Source organism: Notolabrus celidotus, chromosome 13 (assembly GCF_009762535.1).
Source record: "Notolabrus celidotus isolate fNotCel1 chromosome 13, fNotCel1.pri, whole genome shotgun sequence".
Lineage (NCBI taxonomy): Eukaryota > Metazoa > Chordata > Actinopteri > Labriformes > Labridae > Notolabrus > Notolabrus celidotus.
The window spans coordinates 3,169,965-3,196,306 of NC_048284.1; the positions used below are offsets into that span (position 1 = coordinate 3,169,965).

General features: G+C 38.5%; 1 protein-coding gene and 1 long non-coding RNA gene across 6 annotated transcripts in view; one reads left to right on the forward strand and one right to left on the reverse strand.

Moving 5' to 3' along the window:
• The window catches only part of LOC117824036, a 64,281-nt gene that overhangs the window by 24,444 nt on the left and 13,495 nt on the right, over positions 1–26,342 (forward strand). For 3 of the 5 annotated variants that reach the window (XR_004633528.1, XR_004633526.1, XR_004633524.1), the window contains exons 5-6: positions 9,175–9,256; positions 12,373–12,515. This is a non-coding gene — a long non-coding RNA (uncharacterized LOC117824036). Of the gene's footprint in view, positions 1–9,174; positions 9,257–12,372; positions 12,516–13,173; positions 15,690–22,154; positions 25,046–26,342 lie in introns of those variants that run through there. The other 2 variants (XR_004633525.1, XR_004633527.1) reach the window with 2 other exon arrangements.
• On the reverse strand, positions 18,056–23,892 carry LOC117824032 (12-(S)-hydroxy-5,8,10,14-eicosatetraenoic acid receptor-like). Its single transcript, XM_034699380.1, has 2 exons — positions 23,043–23,892; positions 18,056–18,788 (listed from the first exon to the last, which is right to left on the reverse strand). The coding sequence occupies exons 1-2, from the start codon at positions 23,604–23,606 to the stop codon at positions 18,318–18,320; spliced, it is 1,035 nt and encodes a 344-aa protein (XP_034555271.1). The 5' UTR covers positions 23,607–23,892; the 3' UTR covers positions 18,056–18,317.

Consider the following 26,342-nt stretch of genomic DNA (forward strand, 5'->3'; position numbering starts at 1 on the left):
ACTTAGGCATGTACAGGACAAAATCGGCAAAGATTTAGGAGGTACTTGGAGAGGGGGCGCCATATTAGACGAATACAAAGTTCCTTAGAGGAGCTTTAAAAGTGTGACACAGGGTCCAGAATTAACACCTACAAATCTACAATCTACAAAGCTCTTAATGGTCAGAAACCTCCGTATCTTAAAGAGCTCAAAGTGCCCTATTACCCCTCTAGAACACTACGCTCCCAACATGCAGGCCTGCTCTTTGTACCTAAAGTCTCTAAAAGTAGTATGGGAGGTCGAGCCTTCAGTTATCAGGCCCCTCTCCTTTGGAATCATCTACCAGTCAGGGTCCGGGAGGCAGACACCCTCCTACTTTTAAGAGTAGGCTTCAAACTTTCCTTTTTGATAAAGCTTATAGTTGGATCAGGCTTGGAGCAGCTCTTAGTTATGCTGCTATAGGCTTAGACTGACACACTGGGATCCCCCCTCTCTCCTCTCTCTGCCTGTCTCTTAGTTTAACTCTTCCTGTCTCATTAAAGTTACTAACCATAGACCTTTCTGGAGTCCCTGAGCTCCCTTGTCTCGTAGGTTCCTGCTGCTGTGGACTTGCCTGACTCCAACTATCTCCACTATCATCTCTCTCTCTCTTCATCTCCCTGTATCCCTCTCTCCAACACGGTCTCAGCAGATGTGTGTCTAACATGAGTCTGGTCCTGCTGGAGGTTTCTGCCTGTTAAAGGAAGTTTGTCCTTGCCACTGTAACTTGCTAAGTGCTGCAAAGTGCTCTGCTCATGGTGGATTAAGATGAGATCAGACTGAGTCCTGTCTGTAAGATGGGACTGGATCTTATCCTGGTCTTGATGTTGGGTCTTTGTTAATAATAGAACATAGAGTACGGTGTAGACCTGCTCTGTTTGGGAAAGCTTTCAACCATCTGCCAGTTTTTTGCTAGTGAGTCAAAAAGTTAAATTTGGATCCTGATTTCAAACATCATGTTCTTTTCTTCTTATGTTCATGAGTAGTTGGTTAAATAAGCATCATAAATGAGCCAAAACTAGTCAACTTGACTTAAACTAACAACGACTGGTTGACTTAATGAATCTGAAGTCAGTGGCAGCCCATGCTGGCTTTGAGGGAAATTAGTCTGCAGTAAAGATATGAGTTCCTGTTAAATATGACATATGAGGATATTTGTAGTAGAGGGGGAACAACAACCGGCTCAGTGGAAGTTTTTATTTCAACACAGCTTTAAATGATCGTTGTTTTCAGTCACATCCTCTTTCAAACATGTTCAATCGACTCTTTTTGTGACACAAAGGTTTTCTCAATCCTCTGAGGGATCACATTTATGAAACTATACGTCCTTTTTGCGTGACATGCGAACGTAAGGAGAACTCCTAAGACTAACTTCCTCCTCACTCTGCACCATGTAGATGTTCGCACGCAGCAGCTTGTGACAGGGTTGGATTAGCTTTTAAACTCTTTGTTCCATTGAAGTCAAACATTAACCCGACCCGTCTACCTCTGCTGCTGTTTCCTCTGAAAAACAACAAACAGTTAACACCTAACGAGCTGCAAACCAGGACCTTTAAAACTCGCTCGAATCGCAGTTAAGACACGAGGAAAGAGGAGCCTGCTTGCATGACAGAGTCTCACCCCCTTCGCCACGACACAGGTGTGATGTAATATTGCACAAAAGATCAGCGCAACACATTGGGTGCATTTGGACATGCAGGCTGACCACAAGAGTGCATTGTATAATCCCTCAGAGGCTTTGAGACATCTCTTGTCTGGGATACAAATAAACATTAAGCTCTTCCTCATTAAGATGTTGCACCTTCATTTAAAGCTGTGATATGGAACATTATTACTGTACAATGTCTAAAAATGCAACTGGATCTATGGCACTGATTTTGGTGATTGTCTCTCAAAGCGCTCGTTTCTTATTTTTGCTCACAGGAAACACAAGATGATGTGTCGACTAATGTAGAAACAAGGAGATAAAACAACTCTCTTTTCTCTGCAACAGCTCAGAGATAACAAGACCAAACTTACTCAGGTTATGGAAGTTCATCAAGAGCCACAAATGGAGGAGAACAACAGTGTAGATAAGAGATAAAGTGAACACACGTCAGGCTTCAAACAAAACAAAAAAACAACTTTAATCTGAGAGAGCTTTGTGGTTGATCTGTTTGCTTCATAGAATCTCAAAGAGCTCTGAGAAATGCTTGTGTTTTTATTTCAACCTTCCTGTGATGAACCATAGGCTGTTTATAAAGATGGGACAAAAGACTTAGAGCGCCCTCTGCTGGCTGTCTGCAGTATAGGTCAGAGGGAAAACAGGCCGAACTATAACATCAAAATACACGTCAACATATATATGCTCTAACATGCTTCTTTCTTTATGGTTAGCTCTTATCATGATGGTTAAATATGTGTGTTCAGTTTAAATTAGTTATTTCATTCTAAAAAGAAGGTGAGTGACACTTTCTGTATGAGATCATCAGAGTAGAAGCAGATCAACATATGAGTATATTAACCTGAAGGATCTTTGATGTTTTATCAGTATGTTTAATGTGTTTGGTTAGCGTCGTAGGTGTAATGTCAGTCCCGTGATGCTGCCGGCCAAGGTGCTTCGGCCCACTACTTGGTTACACCAGAGCGATATGGCAGCGCCCCTGGAGGTGGTCTTTTAAAAAAATAAGTGATGTCCATTCCATATACTTGAGCATAATTTTATATTTTTAAATTTTTATATTTTGTATTTTTATTCCAAAGTTTCTTTAATGTTTTTTTTATGCACAGGCAAGTACAAAGTATAGGTTCTGTGACAGGTAACAGTAGGAACAGAGCTCTGTAACTGATGTTACAAATCCCATTAAAAAACACACCGTTAAGGTTCCACCCTAAACACAACATTATTTAAAATTTATATTTTTTTATTTTTTCAAATTTTTGCAGTTTACATTTTGAATATTTTATATTTTAATATTTCATATTTTTATATCTATATTTTATTTTTTATATTTTTTTATTTTTCGATTTTTTAATTTTAATTTTACATGTTTAATTTTTACATTTTTATATATCAGATTTTAATATTTTTCATTTTTATATTCAATATTTTTACATGTATATTTTTACTTTTTATATTTGATATTTTTACATTTTTATATTTAATATTTTTACATTTTTATATTTTATATTTTTATATTTTTATATATCAGATTTTAATATTTTACATTTTTATATTCAATATTTTTACATGTATATTTTTACTTTTTGTATTCAATATTTTTACATGTATATTTTTACTTTTTATATTTGATATTTTTACATTTTTATATTTAATATTTTTACATTTTTATATTTAATATTTTAATATTTTTATATTTAATATTTTTATATTGTATATGTTTATTTTTTCTATTTTCTATTTTCCATCTTTCTATTTTCATTTTTTCTATTTTTCTATTTTCATTTTTTCTATTTTTCTATTTTCATTTTTTCTATTTCTACATTTTCATTTTTTCTATTTCTACATTTTCATTTTTAATATTTTTACATTTTCATTTTTAATATTTTTATATTTAATATTTCTGATTTTGTATTATTTTAATCTTTTATCTTTTGTTGTTTTTATTCTTACAACATTGTTTTATTTCCCATTATTTGTCTTCCTTACAATTTCTCTTTTATTGTCTTTTTGTTTCTTTCTCATTTGTAAAGCACTTTGTAACCCTGTTTTAAATAGTGCTATATAAATTAAGATCATTACTATAATAATCATTATTATAATAATAATAAAAATAATGATACAGCCAAAGATTTGTTCACAGAGAGACACAGAGGAGAACAGAGTTTGGCACCTTTCCCAGTAAATAGCAGCAGGTATCCATTAGCCCTATGATCCGACCTCTACCTCTGCCTCTGCCTGATGCTCTCCATCTTCCAAACCTTCACACCTACAATGCATTCAGCTACACCTCATATTCACCCTTAGTGCATGCTATTTGTGAGGTGTTTGAATCTCCTCCCAGCTAATGCATATCCATCAATTTAAGTCAGAGCTTCTGAAGGAGCGCTGCCTAAAAAGAAAGAACGAGTACTTGTGTTTGTCCTTGAGTTCAAATATTTACAACCGTCAAGTGGAAGCTTGTACCAGACCTTTAGAGCCACTGTGCTGATCTGTGTGCCCCCTTGTCCACAAAGCTGCACGTATAATCTGAGGTTCCCCTTCTCCTCAAAACCTTAAAGTCTTAAAAAGTCTTAAATTAAAATCAGGGAAATTGCAAGGCTGATGGAAAGGTAACACACAGTAGGCCTAACATTACTGTGACAGAGTGTTGAAGCAATCTTTGACCCTCATGTTCGGCCGCATGACATAATTTATGGCTAGTAGATACATCTGAGCTAATGTAGGGCAGAAATGGACAGAAGAAGACATGTTGGTTGGCTCCAGTAACAATGCAAGGTGCAATCTCTCTAAGGATCATGAGTGTTGAAGTTAAAGCAGAGCTCTGAGCATGCTCTCTGCAGGCGTGTAAAGCACCTTGTATGGAAACTCCTTTACATAACGCTCACAGCCCTGCACTCTGTGCACATGCATGCTTTCACAACAGGTGTGAAGACATCTTGTTCCATGTAACTACCCTTGGTGCAACATGCTTTCCATGTAACTACCATGCATGCAACATGCTCAGGGGCCTCCCGGGTGCTTACATGCTAACGTGATGTTGTGTAATGCTTATTTTCACATCACGTTACGATGCATCCTGACGTTCCTTCACTTTGTTCTTGTTGTGCACATGAGCATGATGACAACAACTCTTTGTGTTTCTTTGTATGTTGTAAAAAAGTGAAGTGTGCAGATGTTGTTTGCAGGTTTGCATGTGAGGCAGAGGAAAGTGTCTTACATGACTTAGCTGCATAACGTGCGCAAAGAGCTCCGTTCAGATAAGACGCCACAAACTAATCTTTTCTTCATTTTGAGCAGCTTTCCTGACTCCTCATCGACTTCCTGCCCAGATTTACTTCATGCATGAGGTCTAAGTAGGGAGCCACTCACCACCCGCCTGGTTTTATTACAACATGGACGTCTTGTTTATTCTTAAGTACCTTTTTGAAAGTGCCAGTAATGATGACGATAGTATACAGACACTCCGCACTCAGAGAGCAAGGTGCCCTAGAAGGCATGCCTCTTAAATTTATTATAATCACCCTCCAGTAAAAGTGCCAAGAGGCATTTCTGAGCAGTGGCGTGGACGGTCCCCTCCCACACGCTGCTGCTGCTGCTCTGAGAAATTAAACATCTTATTTCACAATCTGATCTCTCCTCTACCCAGCTCTCTTCTTTATCTCTCGTTGGTCTGATGCTTCCTGCCTGAGCGCTCTCAGCGTGGATCAGTTTGCCGCCTGTGCTGGCTATCGTGATCTCTGTAAAGGTGCTGTAGGTGCTCTGTTTCTGATAAAGTTGTACCTACTGGTGTTTTATCAGGGACACTTTAAACCACACGTAGGTCATCAAACTATCTGTATATTTTTCTAGGTTTCTCTGGAAACAGGTTGCAAAGGATGTTAGGTCCAATCACACCCTGCAGATTCTGCTGACAACCAGATTTTGGCTTCAATCTGAAGAGCTGAGATTCACTGATTCACTCCCTTAATGCATCCGTGTGTCTTTGGATGTTCCCCACTACATACCTTGCTGCATATCCCTTCATTTCAAATAAACACCAGATACTTGAGCTCTGATAACACAGATAAGAGCTCAGTGAAAGAAACCATCCCATTACCCCAATTTTCATGCTCTTATGTTAACAGATAAATCCTTCCACATGGTCTCTAACGTCCCCAAGGACCTAAATCAGAATCAGAATCAGAAACACTTTCTTTATCCAAGGGGGGGGGGGGATTCAGTCATTACAGTTGCTCTATACCCTCACCTATGGTCATGAGTTGTGAGTCATAACCGAAAGGATGAGATTGCAGATACAAGCGGCTGAAATGAGTTTCCTGCGAAGGGTGTCTGGGCTCGGCCTTAGAGACAGGGTCAGGAGCTCGGAGTAGAGCCTCTGCTCCTCCGCGTCCAAAGGAGTCAGCTGAGGAGTCACTGGGAGAAGGCCCTGGGGTAGACCCAGAACGCGGTGGAGGGATTATATCTCCCGCCTGGCCTGGGATCGCCCCGGGATTCCCCAGGTGGAGCTGGAAAGTGTTGCTGAGCAACTGTTGCTGATGAGCTCCCTTGTCTCGTAGGTTCCTGCTGCTGTGGACGTGCCAGACTCCAGCTGCTACAACTACTACTATCCGTCTCCCCACTATCATCTCTCTCTCTCTTCATCTCCCTCTATCCCTCTCTCCAACACGGTCTCAGCAGATGTGTGTCTAACATGAGTCTGGTCCTGCTGGAGGTTTCTGCCTGTTAAAGGAAGTTTGTCCTTGCCACTGTAACTTGCTAAATGCTGCAAAGTGCTCTGCTCATGGTGGATTAAGATGAGATCAGACTGAGTTCTGTCTGTAAGATGGGACTGGATCTTATCCTGTCTTGATGTTGGGTCTTTGTTAATAGTAGAACATAGAGTACGGTCTAGACTCTGTTTAGAAAGAGTCTTCAGATAACGCTTGTTGTGATTTGGCGCTATATTAACTCTGCAGTTCTCTCTCGCCCTCAAACCCAGCCTTCTCTCAGGAAACAGTCTCTGATAGATCCACCGTGCGCTCTCTACCTGCCCAGCTTCAGACAGCAGGAATGCAGAGTCAGGCTTAAGAGGCAAATATGTGTCCAGAGAATCCAAACCAAAAATGCATTGATAAATCAATCAAATCAACCAAGTATTAAAGTACAAAACTACAACCAGATGTCTTTTAAAATTCTTCTCTTCAAATACCAGGATTTTCTCACCTCAAATCAATCAATCTTTATTTGTATAGCGCCAAATCACAATACAGAGCAGGCCTAGACTTTATTCCAGTCCCATCTTCCAGACAGGACTCAGTCTGATCTCATCTTAATCCACCATGAGCAGAGCACTTTGCAGCATTTAGCAAGTTACAGTGGCAAGGACAAACTTCCTTTAACAGGCAGAAACCTCCAGCAGGACCAGACTCATGTTAGACACACATCTGCTGAGATCGTGTTGGAGAGAGGGATAGAGGGAGATGAAGAGAGAGAGAGAGAGATGATAGTGGGGAGATGGATAGTATTAGTTGTAGCATCTGATCCAGAGGAACCTACGAGACAAGGGAGCTCAGGGACTCCAGAAAGTTCATGGACTTTAATGGGAGAGGGAAAGACAGGATCTCTCCTTCCATTCTGTCTTCAGTGTTTCCTTTCATTCTTCCTCCCTTCCTTCCTTCAGTCTTTCCTTCCATTCTTCCTCCCCCCCTTCCTTCAGTCTTTCCTTCCATTCTTCCTCCCCTCCTTCCTTCAGTCTTTCCTTCCATTTCTCCTTCCCCCCTTCCTTCAGTCTTTCCTCCCATTCTTCCTCCCTTCCTCCCTTCAATCTATCCTTCCATTCTTCCTTCCATCCTACCTTCATCTTCATGGGGACGGCTGTGGCTCAGTGGGTAGAGTCGGTCGTCTATCAATCGGAAGGTTGGTGGTTCGATCCCAGCTCCGGCAGTCACATGCCGAAGTGTCCTTGAGCAAGACACTGAACCCCGAATTGCTCCCTCTGTTGTTCAGAGGTGTGTGAATGTGAACAAATGAGATCAGCTAACACTGATGGTCCTTTACTGTAGCAGCCTCTACCATCAGTGAGTGAATGGGTATGAATGGGTGAATGTGATGAGTAGTGTAAAAGCGCTTTGAGTGGTCAGAAAGACTAGAAAAGCGCTATATAAGTACAAGTCCATTTACCAAGTCCATTCATCTCTCCTTCCTTTCCCTCCTTCAATCCTTCCTTCCTTCAGCCGCTCCTTCTAGTCCATCACCATTCCTTCCTTCCTTCCTTGCTTCAGTCTCTGCTTCCCTTTTTCCTTCTTTCCTTCCTTCCAGTCGTCCTCCTTTCCTTTCTCAAGTCTTTCCTTCCTGAGACCGTGTTGGAGAGAGGGATAGAGGGAGATGAAGAGAGAGAGAGATGATAGTGGAGAGACGGATAGTAGTTGTAGCAGCTGGAGTCTGGCACGTCCACAGCAGCAGAGATCCAGAGGAAACTACGAGACAAGGGAGCTCAGGGACTCCAGAAAGGTCTATGGTTAGGAACTTTAATGGGACAGGGAGAATTAGTGATGGGGGGGGGGGGCAGTCTAAGCCTATAGCAGCATAACTAAGACCTGGTCCAAGCCTGATCCAGCTCTAACTATAAGCTTTATCAAAAAGGAAAGTTTGAAGCCTACTCTTAAAAGTAGAGAGGGTGTCTGCCTCCTGGACCCTGACTGGTAGATGATTCCAAAAAAGAGGGGCCTGATAACTGAAGGCTCTACCTCCCATACTACTTTTAGAGACTTTAGGTACGATGAGCAGGCCTGCATGTTGGAACCATAGAAACTAGTCATACCAGAAACTGTGAGACATGCTCTACTTCATTGTTGGAAATAAAGAATAATGAGAAATCAATGAAACACCATGACTTCTCTTTTGTCATGTATCATGACTGGTTTGGCCTAGCGGCTAAATCAAGCGCCCATGTATAGAGGCTATAGTCCTCACAGCAGGGGGCCCAACATGTAGCCCTTTGCTCTGTCTCTCTGTTTCCTTCTCTTCTTACTCTCATGTCCTCTCAATAAAAGAGCCCCAAATAATCTTATAATAAAAGTTATTAAGCTTTTAAAAGATGCTGATTAGATAAAATAATCTCTTAGTCTATCACAGTCCAGGTGGTGGCAGTAATGTGCCTCTAGGCTAGTGTGCAAACAGCCAATGAGCTCATACGATGATGAAGGAGAACATTTACTGGATTAGATCAAATGAGTTGTGTGTTTTATGGCATTGAGACTTTTTATCAAGGAGGGATATATTTCTGAGTTTCGGCACACACCAGCCCACACGTCCTCGCTGGGATTCATGTTGAAAGACCTGCCGTTTGGAGTTCCAAGTCCTGACTCCACATGTAGTGTTTTTTGGCAGCTTTATTCATGATAAGAGAAACAGCTTTCATAATCCTGTTGCATTGATAAACCTGGTCTTTTTATTATTCAGTGTTCTCACACTCAGTCCTGTGTCTCCATTGTCTGGTCTGCGTGTCCCCACAGCTCCCTGATATCCTGATTTCATCCCCGCTATCAGATGAAGAGAGGCTTCAGCATCATCCTGTCCTCACATGTCCCATCCAGGGTGAGAAGCTGCTTCTGCCTCCCAGAGTCTCATCGACCCTGCGTGTTTATCCACGCAGACAAAACAGCTGATGATATCTGACCCAGATCTCTTTCTTTCACATAGAGCCCTGTGTGAAAAGATCAGTCCTGGACTAAGCTTATATAAAAAACAAGACTCTCAGTAACACAGACTTACAACACCCTACATTTTATAGTCTGTCAGTCAAACAACAGTTTTATTTTCAGCATTAATTCTAATCTGCTCAATTTTTAGGAAGGTTTTTACTTATTTTTTGTGTCTTCTAGTGACTCCTGCATTTGTATTTGAATAATTTATAGACATTTATCTTGGACTATGTTTGTAAGCACCTTTCATATGTACAAGCATGAAGCCCAAAGTGCTTCACAAAATAACAGAGAGACAGAAAACAACAGAAATGGTCAAATATTAAAATAAATAATTATAAAAATACTTAGAAATGAAATAAAATCAATACAGTAAAATTAATAAAATAATAATAAATTACATAAACGTTAAAAAATAAAATAAAATCAATACAGTCAAATTAATAAAAAAATTATAAACGACATAATCATAAAAGATACTTCAAAATAAATTAAAATCAATACACTGAAATTAATTTTGAAAAACAATAAATGACAAACATTAAAAATACTTAAAAATAAGATAAAATCAATACACTCAAATAAATAAAATAAAAATGAATTACATAATCATAAAAAATACTTAAAATAAACTTAGATCAATACAGTAAATTAATAAAATTAATGTGTGGAAAGCAAAATTAAAAATTAGTTAAAGGTGACATATCACGCTTTTTTCATCAATATATATTGGTCTAAGAGGTCCCAAAACATGTCTTTAAAGTTTATGCTCAAAAAAACACTTTGAAATCAAATTTTGGTCTGCCTGTAAACCCCTCTTCTTCAGCCCTCCTCAGAACACTCTGTTTTCCCTCTGAAAGTGGATATCCCCTCAGCTCTCCAGCACGTTGATCTAATGTTTACATGTTGGCTGAATATACACGGCTGCTCACAGACCCGCGTTACTTCAACCCTCTGAATCTGATCCAGAATCTGATCCTGATTGAGAGGCGCCTGCAGCAGGACCTTTCTGAAGGATTGGTCACAGATTTAGTGTTTCTTGTTGTTTTATTTGTCAGTATGTCGACGTGTGTCTTGGTACACAGCTATGAACATGTAGCTATGTGGCTATGCTAACTAGCGCTAGCACTTATCCATGATAAATAAAAATCATCCACTAGATCTTCAAATCTGCAGACGTGGGGAGTAAAACCGACCTCTACCAGAAAGGCAGCGGGACCTTTTCTGAAGGATTGGTCACAGATTTAGTGTTTCTTGTTGTTTTATTTGTCAGTATGTAGACGTGTGTCTTAGTACACAGCTACAGCTACGACATGTAGCTATGTAGCTATGCTAACTAGCGCTAGCACTTATCCGTGATAAATAAAAATCATCCACTAGATCTTCAAATCTTCAGACGTGGGGAGTAAAACCGACCTTTGTGTTTATTAAGACAGCCTACGACTAGCATGCCTCCCTCCTAAGCTCCTTGTTAGCACACATGTGTGCAGGTAATGAAAAACGGAGGAGGGATTCAGTATTATTTTATACAGTCTATGGGCTGAACAAGCTCCGAGCTCTGACTTCCTGTTACAGACCGGATATTGTTGTTACGTAACAAAAACACTGAAAACTGAAACGGCTGCTTTCAGCACACATTTACAGAAAGGTGGAGAAATCAGAACAGGGGCAGAATGGATTCTTTTCATTTTCGGGGGGTTTGTAGACAGGGACACATATTTCAGGTAGAGAACCATTAAAAAGTCCATTTTGCATGATATGTCACCTTTAAAAGCACTATGAGGAGTTTTTCACCAGCTGAGAAACACACTAAAACCAACACTGATGCCTCTTTATGATCTTCAAAAGCAAACAAAACCATAAACAACAACACTGATACCTTCTCTGTTGTCATTTTTAATGCCTCAAACCACTCAGAGGGGATAGATGTCAGACCGAATGATTGACATTTGGCTTTAGAAACATCCTTTTTCGTCTGTTTTCATGGTAAATAATCACACTGAATGATAAATCTGGCTGTTAAAAGACAGCAGGGTGAGGTTTTTGTTGAAAACACTACTTTTGCATGTACAGAACAAGAGATAAGAGGTATCACTTTGTCCACAAGGGGGCGCCAAAATTGATATAAATGAAAAGTTCCTCACAGCAGCTTTAAAGTTAAAAAAATCAGATGAATATAAGAATTAAATAGATAATGAATAAATAAACAGGTGAACTAAATGTTGTTAAAACAATGTTTATAATAGTGCAGTGCAGGGCTACAAATAAAGGTCTATAAATTAAAAGCCTGATTAAAAATAAAAGTCTCAAGTTTACTTTTAAAAACACAGAGAGCTCGCAGTTCTGTTATCCAGAGGCAGAGAGTTTCACAGTTTAGAGGCATAAAAACAGAAAACTCTCAAAAAGAGATTTTTGAATCTTAATGAGTTTTTTCTCCTTGTTAAATTAAAAAATAAAATACAATAAAAAGGTGCATTCCAACTTTTGGATCCAGGTAGGTCAGCATCAGGTTTCACACAGAAAACAGAAACAAACAAGTTTACATTAAATGATCATTTGAAATACAGATAAGCCCCAGATCAAATTTTACAACAACACACTGACTGCTGTGACTTCCAAAATCAAAAAAAGTGCATTATTTTACTGATAAGACAGCCAAAAATTTAATGTAACTTGAATAAGATTCACATTTGATGAATCAAGACCTGAGCGCCCTCACATACCCTTTCTAATCCTACTCCAGCTGAACATGTGTACGCAGAGTTAACTGGACTATGGTGCCAAAACAAAACTTAGTAATAAGACATTTTGCTAAAATAATTCTGTTTTTGTATCTTTTTTTAAATTTTTATTTCAGCTCTTAAACTCCTTTGTTCTTGAACTTCTGCCCCCCTTTGTAATGAGTCATGTTGTCACCTCACAGACTTTATGAGGCCTGACGTTTGTAAAACATTTACTTCACACTCTTTAACCTCAGTCTGATATTTGTTCCCTCTCCTCCTATTTTAGAACCTCTCCGGTCACAATGGATCACCGTGGAAAAACAACACCCACTCTTTATCCCAGGACAGAAGATTCAGGATTGCTCAAGTGCTCGATGACTCACATCTGAACTTTCTGGGAATGTTTGTGAGGCAGCAGAGTTCGGTCAGGTGAGGTAATGCTGTTGGACACGGAGTTTTCAATAATGCAATAATGAGAAACAGGATCAGTCATCAGAAACGGACTCAAAGATCAAACATTTATTTACACATTCATACTGAAGTAGTTTTAAAGACACAGACTAAACAAAGCAGATAGATTTACATGTTTCACACCGAAGGATAGAGTCTTAATGTGTCAGTCTTTGAATGTCAAAAAGGACTTCATTATTGACAACTTAACATGATGGTATGAAATCTGAAACATCTGCTGCACTTGGGCACAAACAAGAAAACCAAATTAAATAAAGATCATTCAGTTTAAGAACCAAAGTTACAGGAACACACGTAAATACGATGTTTATACAGTGACTAAGGCGAATGATTAAAGGCAGGTTTATTCTAAATGTGCTTTATTTATTTAGTACTTAACTAACATGATTATAATTAATAGGCAACATTAAAACTCTGAGCTTCAAGCCTGTGACTGGTTTTAGTTTATCTGTAGAGAAAAAGTTAAATATCTTCTATTCTTTCTTCTTTTATGTTGTTTTCTTCTTTACGAAGAAAACCAAACTTCTTTCTGGTCATGGAATAAATGAAACATTTAAAGGCGTTCCACTTTAGAGAAGACTGATCGACTATTTCCACTTTTTCTGACATTTTTTAGACCAAACAACTGATCGATTAAACATCGTATTTCCTGGTTCTTTTGGAGTTGTGGGGGTCCTCTGTAAACCCGGAGTGGGTTTTCAATTGTTATTATATTTTGTTGAACCGGAACGGAAAGGACTTTGGGTTGGGATCGCCAGAATGGACATTGGGTTGGGAATTCCGGAATAATCCAAAGCTTGATCCATAAGGCAGCTGGACTGGTAGTTGCCTTACGGCTCAAGCTTTGGATTACCTGGATGACTGAGAACCTTCACAGACAATTTTGGAATAGACTTTGAGTTTGGAATTCTGGAAAGGACTTTGGGTTGGAAATTCTGGAGTGGACTTTGCGTCGGGAGATCCGAAATGGACTTTGGTTTGGGAAATCTTGAATGGACCTTGAGTTGGGAAATCCGGAATGGACTATGGGTTGGAAATTCTGGAATGGACTTTGAGTTTGGAATTCTGGAATGGACTTTGAGTTTGGAATTCTGGAATGGACTTTGAGTTTGGAATTCTGGAATGGACTTTGATTTTGGAATTCTGGAATGGATTTCAGTTTGGAATTCTGGAATGGATTTTGCGTTTGGAATTCTGGAATGGTCTTTGAGTTTGGAATTCTGGAATGGACTTTGTATTTGGAATTCTGGAATGGGCTTTGAGTTTGGAATTCTGGAATGGGCTTTGAGTTTGGAATTCTGGAATGGATTTTGAGTTTGGAATTCTGGAATGGACTTTGTGTTTGGAATTCTGGAATGGGCTTTGAGTTTGGAATTCTGGAATGGGCTTTGAGTTTGGAATTCTGGAATGGACTTTGAGTTTGGAATTCTGGAATGGATTTTGCGTTTGGAATTCTGGAATGGACTTTGGGTTTGAAATTCTGGAATGGACTTTGAGTTTGTAATTCTGGAATGGGCTTTGAGTTTGGAATTCTGGAATGGGCTTTGAGTTTGGAATTCTGGAATGGACTTTGAGTTTGGAATTCTGGAATGGATTTTGCGTTTGGAATTCTGGAATGGACTTTGGGTTTGGAATTCTGGAATGGACTTTGAGTTTGGAATTCTGGAATGGATTTTACGTTTGGAATTCTGGAATGGACTTTAAGTTTGGAATTCTGGAATGGACTTTGGGTTGGAAATTTTGGAATGGACTTTGTGTCGGGAAATCCGAAATGGACTTTGGGTCTAGAAATCCAGAATGGACTCTGGGTTGTGAATTCCAGAAAGGACTTTGGGTTGGGAGTTCTTGAATAGACTTTGGATTTGGAATTCTGCAATGGACTTTTTTTTTGTGAATGAACTGAACACTTTAAATAAACTGGGACACACACACTCTCACACACACACACCGCTGTTTTGTGAATTGTATTTGTTTTGTAAGGTTTGACCAAATTTACTTTCATTCGCAATTCTTTGAATTTGTCAGACTCGACTCTGACTGACACCCCAGATTAATCTTGTCAAATCCGCTTCAACATCAACCCATAATGAAAGAAATCAATAACTGCATCAGTCTTCTTTAAGTTCAGACTCATACGCGACCTTTGGACTCGCGCTCCTCTCGCTGTTTAAATATTTGCAGAGTTTTCACAGACTCAGACGTTATAAGTTGGGCTGAAGTGACATTTGCAGAGACAGATATCGCTGAGTAAAGGTTAGAGGTTTCAGTTAACGGTTGTTATAATGTGTCACTACCACACCCAGGGTCTTGCATTATGTTGGAACATATTCTGTAGTTGTTGACGTCAGAGCTCACTGCTCTGTTTTAAAATCACAAAGACATTAAGAGATCTTTCATTTCTTTGAGTCCTGACTAGAAGCTTCTTATTTCTCTAACTCTTCAGTTTCTTCCTCTGACATGAAAGTTGCGTAACATTCCACCGCACACGTCTCTGTGTCTTGTTGCGCCATTTCAAACAAAACTGTGAGAAACACAAAGCAGTGACTTTCGTTATGATGAACTTTTAACACACAGATGAGTATAGAATCATGTGATTATGTCTGATTGGTTTATTACCTACATGAGTAAGCCGTCTATTTATAGTCAGAGGGTGATTAACAGACACTCTTTGTTCCATGGGTCATTACTGGTAATGATGTCATCAAGGTGAGTGAGACCATCCAGGAGAAAGAGTCTGGGAAAAGATTATCTCTGCTGTTTGGAGCGATGAGTCACGGTTTATGTTGAACAAGAAGTTCAGGGGAATTTTACCTGTTTTTGGCACGGTTTAATAATCGTCAAGGTTTAATCTTAAAGTCATCTGAAAGTAATCTGATCGTATTAAAGGTATTAGATTGGATTTTATAGAGGTTGTTCAAAAGGAGAACAAGTATAATCAGTGAGGTTGGATAATAAAGATTTAACAGTTCTACAGTTTGTGCTGCTCAAATCTTTAGACTTGGATTGAGTTGCAGTTGAGGCCTAAATTATTAGTCCCCCAGGAATTATGGAACATTTGCCTTAAAATTCTGCCCAATGTTTGCATTATTCATAAAATATGAATTGATGTGATCAAAATTCACCTCTGCTATTTAACCCTCCTGTTATGTTGCGGGTCAAATTGACCCTTTTAAAGTCTATTTTAGGCAATATGTGCCTCCCAAACCAGCTAAATACAGCATAAAAATCTGGGCAGCATGTGACAGAAGAGTTCTTGTGTTAATTTATCAACTAAAAAATATAATAAAGAAAAATCTAAGTCATGTAAAACTATTGTATTTATATTTAGGGCTTTCTAATGTACATTAAAAAATGTTTTAACATTAATTTTAATGAAAAAAGTGATTTATCCTCATTGAACCATGATCTGTGAGGATTAAAGAACCCCAATGGACTAAATCTCGATATAAATGGTCAGTAATGGAGTAAATAATGAGATAAATAAATGTGTAATGGGATTTTTTGGGGGTTCTGACAATTTTGGATAATTGAATATGCCCCGGGTCAAATTGACCCAGGAACATTATTCCCGTTCCAGAGAAACGAACATAACAGGAGGGTTAATAGCTTCTTGTAGATTTTGGAATGAAAAATACATTTTAAGGCAAGTTATTTTATCAAATATAGTGAAAAATGGGATGGTCAAAAATATTAGCCCCCATGTGAATTTTTGCTTTAAAACACAGCTGTGCAGTCAGCTGGCTTCCTAACAACAGCTGTGCCTCCAATAGGCTCCCTAACAACACTGGAGCATTCAAAATTGGTCCAACAGTTCTTTAAGGACGTCTCAGTAGATGTCTCTCTAACTCTATGAGTCTAGTCCTGCTGGAGTTTTCTGCCTGTTAAAGGAAGTTTGTCCTTGCCACTGTAACTCGCTAAATGCTGCAAAGTGCTCTGCTCATGGTGGATTAAGATGAGATCAGACTGAGTCCTGTCTGTAAGATGGGACTGGATCTTATCCGGTCTTGATGTTGGGTCTTTGTTAATAATAGAACATAGAGTACAGTCTAGACCTGCTCTGTTTGGAGAGAGTCTGAGGAGAACCTTTGTTGGGATTTGGTGTTATATAAGTAAAGATTGATTGATTGATTGATTGATTGATTGATTGATTGATTGATTGATTGATTGATTGATTGATTGATTGATTGATTGATTGATTGATTGATTGATTGATTGATCTTTATGTGAAACTGTTATTGCTGCTGTCTTTGCCAGGACTTAATAATAATCATAATGAAGATAATATATGCAAAAACAAACACTGAAGTAGTTCAAACGCCATTTCAGTCACACTGATGTTGATTCTTTTAGCATTTATTCAAACATTCTGCACTTAAATGTTGTTTTCCTGCAGAGACAGGATTGTGAAAAAGGTCACAAACATTTGTCCATGTGTAATATTTCATCACGTCTGTTCATATCAAACATATCAAAACATTAAATCTAAAGCAACAGTCAGGATCTTTCAGTTTGTGAGGATTTGGCGCCCCCTGTGGACGAGGTTTGTAGTGTGTAGCCCCGTCTAGAGCGCCATTAACCTGGATTTTAGAGCCTCTGAGGTCTGTGTAGCAGATTTAACACATCGGATCATTCTTATCCAGATAAAACCTTTAAACCGAAGAGGTCTCTGATGAAATGATAGTCAGTTTGCTGTTTTCTCTTTTCAGCGCTTGTTGTTCCACTCTGTCAGCAAGATTAAGGAAAAAAAAAAAAAGAAGGCCTCACTTAATAAAACTTGAAGCACAGGCCGTGAAAAACGTTCCAGATCTTTGAGTGGATCCAGATTCAACACACACAAAGAAATTACAGTGGTAGAAATTTGATCTCTGTGAATTTACAGGAAGTAAAAAAAAGAAGGACTGTAAAATGATCCCCCTCTCTGTAAACACAGTTAGTGATACATCAACATTAATATTCAGCTTCCTGGTTGAGCCTTTAGGGTTAAATCTTACATAAGAGGGACAAACATGGGGTCAGTTATTTGGACTCTGAGTCAGAGAAACGCTGCTCAACTGTTTGTATTCTCCAATCCTCACCTGATGCAAATGAAACACTCATTAGAGAGAGTTTGTGTGGGATTGACATCACTTGGCAGAGCTGATTTTTTTTTTGGCTTGGAGCACATCAAAGTATTTTTCATGGTCCTAACTCATAACTTCTGACGCTGTCCAAGATAAGCAGAGAAACAGATGTGCATACTTGAGCAGAAGGCATTCCCCTCAGAGAGAAGCCTCGTGTTTCTTCAGATAAAGTTCACCGACACTGATACTTTTGAAACAAGCTACTGGGCTTTATCTACAACTCATCGCCCCATTTAGACAAACCACAACAGGGGGGGTGCGCTGGTGGCCTCAGCGGTCTTAGCGCCCCACATACAGAGGCTATAGTCGTCGCCGCAGAGGTTGCCGGCTCGTCTCCCGACCGCTACCATGTGCTGCATGTCTTCCCCCACTCTCCACTCCCCACATTTCCTGTCTCTCATCAGCTGTCCTATCATAAAGGCGAAAAGCCCAAAAACATAACTTTAAAAGAAAGAAAGAAAGAAAAAGAAACAGCCCCGTCTATTTACACACGTACCTCGTAAGAATTCAAATTCAACAATCTAAAGAAAACACTTAAATAATCTCTGAGTCCCCTTCTCTTAAAATGTCACAGTTTTTGGGGCACAGTGTCCATCACAGGTAGTATCTGTCTGTTGTCATCCTCCCTTTTCCCTGATGTTCAAATGGCATTAGTGCGTGTTGTGTGGGTCGCAGCCCCAGTCCCGGTCCCCGTCGAGCTGTCGAGTGGCACCGCTTCGCTTTTCAAGAATGGGAAGTAACTGGAGCGATAAAGAGCTTTAAACTTGGTGCTGCAGAAGCAGTAGACGAGCGGATCCAGCAGGCAGTCCATGTAGGAGAGAACCATGAGGCCGTCGAAGGCCACGGCGGCTTTATCCTGGTAGGACTCCTCCCACTCCTCCACCCGGGCGATCAGCAGGACCATCCTGGCGATGGTGCAGGGGAGGAAGCAGAAGGAGAAGACCACCATGACGGAGGTCACCAGGAACACGGCTCTCTTCAGCTTGGTTCTGTCCCCGATGGTCTTCTTCCGGAGCCGGTTGACGATGTGCACCGTGCAGTAGACCAGGATGACGAAGGGGATGAGGATCTGGGTGAAGAAGACCACCTCTCGCATGCTGTCCACCAAATCCTGAAAGTAAAAGAAAAAAAGAGAAGTTCTGTCACTTTAAATATCCACATCATGCTCTGTTGTTGTTGATGTTGTTGTTGTTTGCCCACATAGCAAAATTGGTCTGGCCCGGTTCTGGCCCACAATACACTTAGACTCGGCCAACATACCGCAAAGAATGGCGGCCCTTAAGTGGCCCAGATATAGTTTGCCAGAGACGGCCCACACATGGGCAAGCTTAATCGGCCCAGATGCTGCATGGACAGATCTGGTCCACATCCGGTTGACATACCACTTGCCATGCCAGCAGTCGGCCAGCAGTGCCGGCATGACGCCAGATCTGGCCCAGACCTATCTGCTATGTGGGTGGTTGGACAAAAACCCGGTGTGAGCTTTGTGGATTGTTGTGTGTCCGATGTGCATTGTAGCTAGCTTGAGTTCAGCTATGAATGAGCTACCAAAATAAATAATACAACATTTTTATAACCTAAGTCTTTACTCCAGCCTAAAAGAAAAACCTTCCAGTGTTTTGCAACAATGATTAAATAAAGTGACTTTAACATTGGACTTCCCCAAGATCCCAGTCCAGTCTGGCTCTGTGCTTTCTCTTGCCCGTCAACACCCTTCGGTTGCGTTTTTAGAGCTTAGCACAAAGCAGGACCGCCGGACAGCTGGAGTCATGTGACCGAGGTTTTCCTGCTATAATCCCTGAATCAAGGATTCTCCTCCTCCTCCTCTCCTCATCCATGTTGTCTTTCTGGTCCTCTGAAAACCTCTGACCTGTTGACTCCAGGCATGGCTCCGCTCATCATGACTTTGGTTTGTTGTTGTAGTTAAGTGAAATACGATCTGGTGATAACAGGAAGTGTTTTATTCTGAAAATTAACCGGATGTTTTCATTTTGTTTTGGTGAAACCTGACTTCCTGTCCCGCTCCATCTGCTCAGTTGAGATTGATGCGTCGTGCTCCGGCATCCGGCAACAATAGAAGACTTGTGTATCTGATCTGGAGGACTCCGACCTGCTGGATCAGAGACGTAGTCCGAACGCAACGGAGCGGATCCAGTGGAAGTTAACACAATGACTGGAATAGAAACCTATCAGATTCTGTGCTGGGACGGATCGGAGACGGACCGGACGTGGATCTGTGACTGTGAAAAGTCCTCCCTGAAGCTTTTTAACCAGCATGTTTAAAAACACAAACTAACAGTCTGCTGGTTGAGCTCAGTAGTTAAAGCACACCCCAGGATGTAGTCCTCGTCGCAGCTGGTGCTGGTTTGAGTCGTGGCACGTCATCCCAAATTCTGTACTGTCACGTTTTCTGCCTCTCTTCAGCCAATAAAATCACAATGTCCCCAAAAATAACTTCAAGAAGACCACAAACTGATCATCACTAAGTTACAACCCCAACCCTTTATGATTTCCTCCCAAAAAACAAACAAAAAAAACAAAAACATAGAAGTTGTGTGTATTATTGTGGTACATAGAAGTATTGTTTGGCGGTATAAAACCTTCACTGCGAGTAAACGTCCTGCTCCAAACTCTAAAAGGAACACTATGAGAACATTTTACTTTAATATAAACAGCTCTGAAACACGCTCTGTGTAACTCGGGCTGGGTGGGTTCAATCTCCTGGGAGGAGATGTTTTAAAGCAGAGAGCCCTGCAGCAAAACATGTCCTGTTACTGGACTTACTTTAGTGTTGTCAATGAGGGACAGTTAAGCATCAGAACAACAGACGAGTCAGATGGAAAGATGGAGTGAGGCTGATATATTCAGTTCTGACATGTTGGATGAAGAAAGTCCAGAGGTGTTCTAAGAGAGACTTAGTGATCGTTAGATTTAGAATAATGTATTATTGTATTCTTAACACGTGATGTTTTACCCCGTCAGACCTCATATGGTGACATAAATGAAACCATGTTGAGATGTTTGGAGGAGAGACTCAGTCCGTGGTGGAATTGCAAAGTTAGGAGAGAAATGACCAAACTTAATGTCATTAAAATCTTGTTTTTTACTTTCATTTCATTTGTTTTTATTAGAAAAACTCAACAACTGTTAAATAATTAGAGTGGTATGAAACGAAAGATTTTCCTCAAAGAGATGGATTCAATAAATGTTTAAAGTTACATTGAACTGATTTAAAGATTCCACCTCACTTCTCAACACTGAACAGGAGTTTATAAAAAGAAGCTAACTGTATATGTACTTCATTTGACATTTACACAACCTCTGTGAAGTAAGAGTTCTTTTTATTAAAACTAACTCTGAAAAAGTCCCAACATGAACAATAACAGACTAGCCTTGATTGACTGTATCCATTATTGCAGGGATAATAGAATTTTTTGTTTTTTGCATACATTTTTATCACAGAGCCTTTCCTGATTTTACTTTATTTAATTTAACTCAACTTTAACCATTAAAAATATATATTTGAAAGGAATTTTATGTCTTTGAAAATATGTTATATTTAGTTATCTTGCCTTGTGTGATTTATGATCAGCTTGTTTATTTTGCTGCCAAAGTAAGGCACTTTGAAAACTGTTTATTGAAAAGTGCTCTTTAAAAAAAAAAGTATTATTATTAATTTTATTTATTTTTTGTTGTTTTTATTATTATTTGTTTATGTATTATTATACTATTAGTATTATGATATTGTTATTCTATCTTTATCATTATTATTATTATTATTATTATTATTATTATTATTATTATTATTATAACTATTAAAATATTTTTATTGTATTATTAGATTATTATTATTATTATAACTATTAGTATATTTTTATTATATTATTAGATTATTAGTATTATGATATTTTCATTCTATTTTTATTATTATTATCATTATTATAACTATTATTATATTGTTATTGCATTATTATTATTATCATTATTAATCATTATTATTATTATTGTTATTATTATCTTTATTGTTGTTATTATATTGTTATTATTATTATCATACTCATAACTATTATTATGATGATGATGATGATGATTATTATTATTATTATTAATATTATAACTATTATTATATTGTTATTGCATTATTATTATCATTATTATTATTATAATTATTATTATTATTATTATTATTGTTGTTGTTATTATATTGTTATTATTATTCTCATAGTCATAACACCTTTATTAGCATTATTATGGTTATGATTATGATGATGATTATTGTTATTATTATTATTATTATTATTATTATTATTGTGAGCTTTTAATATTATGTTATTATAATATTCTTATTTTCGTATTATTATATTATATTATATTATATTATATTATATTATATTATATTATATATTATTATTATATTTGACATTATTATGTTCTTAATTAACAGCATGTTTTCTTGGGTAAATTATTTCTATTTCAGTCTCAGCATGCTCATATCTTCCCCCAGCTGTGTCCTTGTCCTGAGTGTTGCAGTTTGACACACTCCACCTTCAGCACCTTTCAAATTTAAAAATGCTGCATGTCGTGACAGAGAACAAAATAAACAAAATCTTAAACAGTGATGACTATTTTAAAGAATATTTATCTGTACAATGCTGAGAATAAGAATAAGCTCAGACTCCAATCAAAGACAGTGTAAAGAGGGAATCTCTCACCTTAAATCAACATGTGTTTAATAAGAAGCCATCATATAATCACATAATCATCGAGCTGTTTTACAGAATGAGACACGCTCTGATCTATTTGAGGGATTATATGCACCAAGAAGGTCTTACTTATTAACCAATCACAATCAGTTATTTTACTGCACTTTGTATTAAAACATGCACATAACTGTATTTTAGTTCCAGCTTCTCTTATCTCTCCCTCACTGTCACACTGAGTCCTGCAGCCTGACACACTCCAGGTTCAACAAACTTCAGAGTGTTGTGCCAGGACATGAATACCTCTGATAACTCTCTCCACATTCTTCATTTGTCATCACGCCTGTCACATCCTTCGTCGCACACATCCAGTCTGTTAATTTCCACACCTTTGTCCTGTGATATTACTTAACGCTGAGCAACAACAGGGTTCCGTTTTTCTGGTGTTGTGTAAGTGAGAATGATGCAGCGTGTGATGTGGGTAGTGACACTAATAGTTGCTAACTCAGCACTTTATTGGCACATGGTCACATCTGATTTCAAACAGAATTTTCCAGGCTGAGTCGTCGGGTCACTGATGACTGATGACTGATGTGTCACTTCCTCTGACTTCAACTGTTGCATGCACAGATTTTGATTTTGAACTGATTTTTGATAAACTTTACCTTGATCAACGTGTCGTCTTTGGCACCGTCGCTCTTGTGGCTGTTGCAGCAGTCAAAGTTCTTGAGCATGGTGGGGATGGTGAGGGGCAGAAGAAGCAGCCAGATGAGGATCGAGATCTGAGGAGACTTCTTGAGAGCTCGCAGGAGATTCTTCCGACCCGGGTGCACCACGTTAAAGTACCGATCTATGGAGGTCACGGTGAGGAAGGCGATACTGGCTCCACGGTTCAGAAACAGCATGAAGAGCATGGCTTTGCACACCGTGTCGTCCGTGCTCCTCCGCTCTCCGTGGATGAAGTTGTACGCCTTGATGGGCAAGCAGAAGAGCAGCAGGATGTCGGCCAACACCAGGTTGAAGAGGAAGACGTTGTTGGTGTTTGTTTTCCAGAACTTCAGCTTGAAGATGAAGAGGTGGAGGACTGAGGCGTTCAGGGGCAACGCCAGGATGAAAATCACAATCATGACAGCTGCATAGAACTTATACAGCCCCTTGTGAGTGGCTTCACAGTCCTCAATGAGCTGGAAGGTAGAGTTCGCCATTTTTGCAGTCACATGCATTTGCATCAAAACTTTAAGATATCACAAGTTGGAGTTAAATCCGTCCTGCATGCAATGAGCAAAGTAATCCTTTCTATACTGAGGAGGAAATCACTTCACAGATCAGAAGTCTCACTCTACACACACACACACACACTGAAAAATCCTGCCAAACAAGTTCCTTCACACTCGTACTCCTCTCTCTTCAGGTCTTGAATTCTCCTCAAGTCCTCGTGCGTGTCTCTGCTTTCCCAAAGTCACTCTACTGTTTCTGTCCTGTGTTGTGAAAGCTGGAGAGGCAGTGATCCCTCCAGAGAGCAGAGCGCAATGATAGTCTCCTTGCTGTGCAGCCCTGTGCTTATATTGTGGCTCCGCCTTTTAGCCTGAGGTGGTGAGTCACCAGCTGCTTTTTTTCTGCAAGATCCAGCACCAGCCTATAACATTTACATGACAACTACTCCATTAGTTTGTTCAAACTGAAACTGAGACGGGTTAAACTTCAGACTCAGACGACTTTTATGACTTTTATTGAGGGGAGTTAGTCAGGAGAGCGGGCGCCGTGTGAAAACCCTGATAAGCCATTGAGTGGCTGATCACTTTTGACTGACAGCCAAACATATGACAGATGTTATGGAAACATTTCGCCTCCTCACAGATATTTCCTGGCGCAATGTGAGAGTTTTCTATTCTGAGGTCTCAAAGAATCCCTGAAGCTACTGTCAGACCTTCAGTTTCTCATGAATGACAGCTTCCAAGGTTTCCTCCTGGAGCTCCCAGGCTTACTGTTTAAACTGCACGTGTTTTCCTGATACCAGAAACAGACGATTCCTCCTCAGAGTACGCAGACGTGGACCCCTGGGATTGAATGATATATCCTTAAGTGCTGCTGTCAGTGTTTTATACTATGTAAGGACAAGTAAATGGGGTTGCTAGGAATGTTACATCCTAAGGGAGGAGGAGAGAGGGGGGGTTAACCCGAGGACTCAAACTCAACTCTGCATGCCTCAAACCGTGCATGCTTCAAACTCCTTCTGTATCTCAGCTGCAAGTCCAGACAACTCTGCAGGTTCAGGAGCTCTGCAGGGACACGTCAGGGAGGACGTGAACTCTCTTTAGGTCTGACTTTATGATTGAAAACACTCTGAGCGTTAGAGATGAAGACGCCTCACGCCTCACACAGTAACCTACTTTATGAATCTTTGTTTGAACTGTCAGCGCTTCAGTGCCAGAGAGATTTAATACACAAGTTAGTTCTTATCAGGAAGAGAGTTTCCATATCAACAGATATCAGCCTTTAGGGAAACATTTGGCATTTACTGATTGCAGCAGCTGACGTATTCGTCTGTCACATCGCATCAGTTTAAGAATGGAGGAGAGGAAGTCCTGTGTTTCAGTTTACTGTAAGAGTTATGCTTTAAGGAAACAAAGAGAAACCCGATTTCACATAAAAAAAACAGCTGAATTTATGTTTGAGTTATGTTTTATTTGACTAGTTTTCATAGGATTTGTGTTTTTGAGTGAATTGTAGCAGAAAAGTATTAATATTTAATTATTTTTTAAATTTTTCTTTGACAGTGTAAGTGCCTAAAGTTGCTTCTCAAATAGAGACTTTTGAAGCTTTTTTTTTAATGTATTTTTTAATTTATTTAAAATATTCTCTTTCAAAGATAGTGCAATGAACGTCTGAAATACTTCACAGTTTTTATAATAAAAAATGAGACCCTGGTCTAGATAGAGGGAACATACAATAGGAAACAACAATTCATTATTTTATTTTAGGGCTTTAAAATATATTTTTTTTCTTTTTTCTTTTAATGAGTTAATCAAGATTAATCACATACAATTTAAAATCCATTATTTACATTATATATTAACATTAAAATACATATAATAACATTAAACTGTAAATATTTGTCTCGAAGTGGTTTAATATTATTAATTAACATTTCTGACATTTGTTATTTTATTATTTTTCATAGGATTTGTGTTTTTGAGTGAATTGTAGCAGAAAAGTATTAATATTTAATTATTATTTTAATTTTTCTTTGACAGTGTAAGTGCCTAAAGTTGCTTCTGAAATAGAGTAGATGTATTTTTAATTTATTTAAAATATGCACATTCAAAAATGGTGCAATGAACGTCTGAATTACTTCACTGTTTTTATAATAAAAAATGAGACCCTGGTCCAGATAGAGGGAACATACAATAGGAAACAACAATTCATTATTTATTTTAGGGCTTTAAAATATTTTTTTTTCTTTTTTCTTTTAATGAGTTAATCAAGATTAATCACATACAATTTAAACTCCCATTATTTACATTATATATTAACATTAAAATACATATAATAACATTAAACTGTAAATATTTGTCTCTAAGTGGTTTAATATTATTAATTAAGATTTCTGACATTTGTTATTTTATTATTTTTCATAGGATTTGTATTTTTGATTGAATTATAGCAAAAAATTATTAACATTTAATTATTATTATTTATTTTGTTTGGCAGTGTAAGTGCCTAAAGTTGCTTCTCACAAGGAGGCTTTTGAAGCTTTTTTTTAATGTATTTTTTATTTATTAAAAATATGCTCATTCAAAGGAAGTGTAATAAATGTCTGAATTACTTCACTGTTTTTATAATAAAAAACAGTGACCCTGGCCTAGATAGAGGGAAAAAAATAAGAAACAACCATTCATTTTTTTAATTTTAGGGCTTTAAAAATGTATTTTAATAAAACATTTTATGAGTTAATCTCTATTATC

Coding starts and splice junctions, on each gene's coding strand:
- LOC117824032 (XM_034699380.1), bottom strand. CDS start 23,606: ATGCAAATGCATGTGACTGCAAAAATGGCGAACTCTACCTTCCAGCTC. Junction 18,789..23,042: donor AAGACGACACGTTGATCAAG/GTAAAGTTTATC, acceptor TTTTACTTTCAG/GATTTGGTGGACAGCATGCG.